At 36.6% G+C, this 2829-nt stretch overlaps 1 protein-coding gene across 11 annotated transcripts in view; it reads right to left on the bottom strand.

Moving 5' to 3' along the window:
• zgc:111976 (uncharacterized protein LOC553663 homolog) overlaps positions 1–2829 on the bottom strand; it is a 13896-nt gene that overhangs the window by 8680 nt on the left and 2387 nt on the right. For all 11 annotated transcript variants that reach the window (XM_036217508.1, XM_036217510.1, XM_036217509.1 and 8 more), the window contains exons 3-6: positions 1066–1141; positions 941–995; positions 726–852; positions 619–647 (exon numbers count right to left, since the gene is read on the bottom strand). In XM_036217508.1, coding sequence (XP_036073401.1) covers positions 619–647; positions 726–852; positions 941–995; positions 1066–1141 — 287 coding nt within the window. The remainder of the gene's footprint in view (positions 1–618; positions 648–725; positions 853–940; positions 996–1065; positions 1142–2829) is intronic.

Raw genomic sequence — 2829 nt, 5'->3', positions numbered from 1 at the left:
AAAATTACCAATTGAAAAAAATTTATGAATTAGTAACATGTACTGTTTTACATTTTCAACTTTTTTTCCATCTGAATCTATAATATGTAAATGTAAAATGTAAAATTAGGCTCAGTCTAGCAGTAAAAACTCAAAAATCAGAAGTGAATCTGTAAAACTGGGGCCTGAAAGTGAAGATTCAGAGAGAAAAAAAAATCAAAACAGCAGCTTTCACTAATGGATACATTTTTTTTCAAGCAGTATTTTTTACATTTATTTTTATTTCAAGTTTTCAAGTATTTATTCTTTTTTAAATTTTTAAGATTTTGTTCCAATTTTTTCAGTTGCAATGTCTATTTTTTAAGTGTTTCCAATCTGTTTTTTTCCTTCACTGTAAGCTGATCCTGATTTGACCCCAAACTATCCTGTCAATTTAAAGTTCAGAATCACATCATTTTGTTTAATTTCAGAAGTCAAGATTTGGAGCGTTTTCCCCTGAAATGTCCTAATTTACAGAAATATATTCATGCCAATTTATTAGCTGCTTTTTTCTGCAACAAATACTCACAAATTCCCTTTAGAGAAACACATAAACTATTTTAAATAATATTCAGGCTTTTAAATGTCTCCACCTCTTACCTCAGTGTCTTCAGAAAAGACTCACTGGGCTAAAAGAAACAATAAATCACTTTGATTAGCAGATGGAGTTCAAAAACACTTGAAAATGTACAAACACGTCGACTTACAACAGGACCTTCTCCATGTAGGGCCACCTTCACCTTCTGCACGCCACCACACGGCAGCAGCAACACCTCCAGGTAGAACAAGTCAGCTGTCAGGTAACACGTGTCTTCTGTGAAGTGAAACCCCATCCTTAGGAGGAGACGTTCACAAAAATAAGTCAGAATTTATCAGAATGTCAAGATAAAGACGTGTTTAATGACAGGGCACGGCTATTTACCCTTGTTGTTTGGCTATTACTTCCAAACGGGACCTCGTCACACTTGTGTTAGGAGCTGAAATATGTCAAAAGCAAAACTGAAACACCAATAAAACTCCCAAAGAACTGCTGGAAGGATTGTTTACCATGAAGCACATCCTGGAGCCGTTCCAGGGACCTAATCAGTGGTTCACAAGGCTTCGATTCATCTCTGGATTTGTCCTGTTGTGGAACAAAAGGAGGCGGGAAAAGAAGCAACAATAGACAAGTAGTTTGTTTGTTTAGCGCCCTTTGGTCCCGTGAACCCATCCTCCCCGGGCGCACAAGCTGCACGACGCCAAACGGACTTTTGAATTCTGAATACCTGAAGCCCAAAAACAAACTTTTGAAGGAGAAAAAAAACCTCAGACCACTGCTCAGAAAAAATGTCCAACTATAACCTCCACCCAATCCCCTCAGACCACACATCATCTCAGACCGCCGAGTAATCATGTTTCTTTACCAGACTCCAGGGACTGACCGCTGCCAAGTTCCACTCTGAATAAATCCACCAGAATTATCTACTCGGCTCCTCCACCCATGACAAATCTAAAGAAAACTCTGGTTGCAGAACCTCTACACAAGTTTGGACTGAAACTTTCACGAGTACGCTGAGAGTTGGGTGTTCAGACTCACTTACGTAAAACTTGAGTTTCATCATATAAATCTGGGAAAAGCTCACTTAAAGCAAATTAATACGACACTAGAAAAGTTGCATTACCTGGGACAATGCTAGAGTGAAAGCTTTTTCCTGAATGAGTCGCTAAATATGCTGAAACTTTTTACTGAAGATGCTGAATAAAGTTTACTGTAATTGCTAAAAGGAATTTGCAGAAAATGTTAAAGATATTTGCATGATGCTAAAGTTGCTAAAGGACTTAAAGTTAAATAAATTGCAAAAAGTACACAAAGAATTTCTTGAAAAGGGGTAGAGTAGAAGGGTAGAGGGTATGAACTCAGAATTAGTCCAAGACCTCAGTAGATGCCACATTAGCCAAAAAAGTGATACTTTTACTAAAATGTGAGCTTACCTCCAAAAAAGCCAAAAAAATCCTTTGAAGGTGACAAATTGACAAAAAAAGCTAACATGTTGCTAAAATATTAGCTTAACTCAGAATTAGCCCCCAAAAATCGGAGTAATGCCAATTTTGCCAAAAAGGCTAACACGCTGCTAAAATGTTAGCTTAAATTGGTATAATCCATAAAAAAACTCAGTAGGTGCCAAATAAGCCAAAAATGTAGCATGTTGCTAAAATACTAGCTTAACTCAGAATTAGTCAAAAAAAAAAAAAACTTGGTAAATGCTAAATTGGCCAAAAAAGCTAGCACGTTGCTCAAATGCTAGCTTAAGTCAGAATTAGCCCACCCAAAAAAACACTCACTTTATACAAAATTGGCCAAAAAAATGCTAGCACATTTCTAAAATACTAGCTTAACTCAAGATTAGCCCCTCCCACAAAAAAACTCAGTGGATGTCAAATCAGTCACACACATTGCTAAAATACTAGCTGTATGCCAAATAAGCCAAAAAAAGCTAACATGTTGCTAAAATACTAGCTTAACTCAGAATTAGCCCCCAAAAATCGGAGTAATGCCAATTTTGCCAAAAAGGCTAACACGCTGCTAAAATGTTAGCTTAAATTGGTATAATCCATAAAAAACTCAGTAGATGCCAAATAAGCCAAAAATATAGCATGTTGCTAAAATACTAGCTTAACTCAGAATTAGTCCAAAAAAACCTCAGTAAATGCTAAATTGGCCAAAAAAGCTAGCACGTTGCTCAAATGCTAGCTTAAGTTGGAATTAGCCCCCCCAGAAAAGCCCTCACTTTATACAAAATTGGCCAAAAAAAAACTAGCACATCGCTAAAA

Source organism: Oryzias melastigma, linkage group LG20 (genome assembly GCF_002922805.2).
Source record: "Oryzias melastigma strain HK-1 linkage group LG20, ASM292280v2, whole genome shotgun sequence".
NCBI classification, from domain to species: domain Eukaryota; kingdom Metazoa; phylum Chordata; class Actinopteri; order Beloniformes; family Adrianichthyidae; genus Oryzias; species Oryzias melastigma.
The sequence above is the reverse complement of the archived record's forward strand: the minus strand, read 5'-3'. Positions and strand labels throughout refer to the sequence as shown.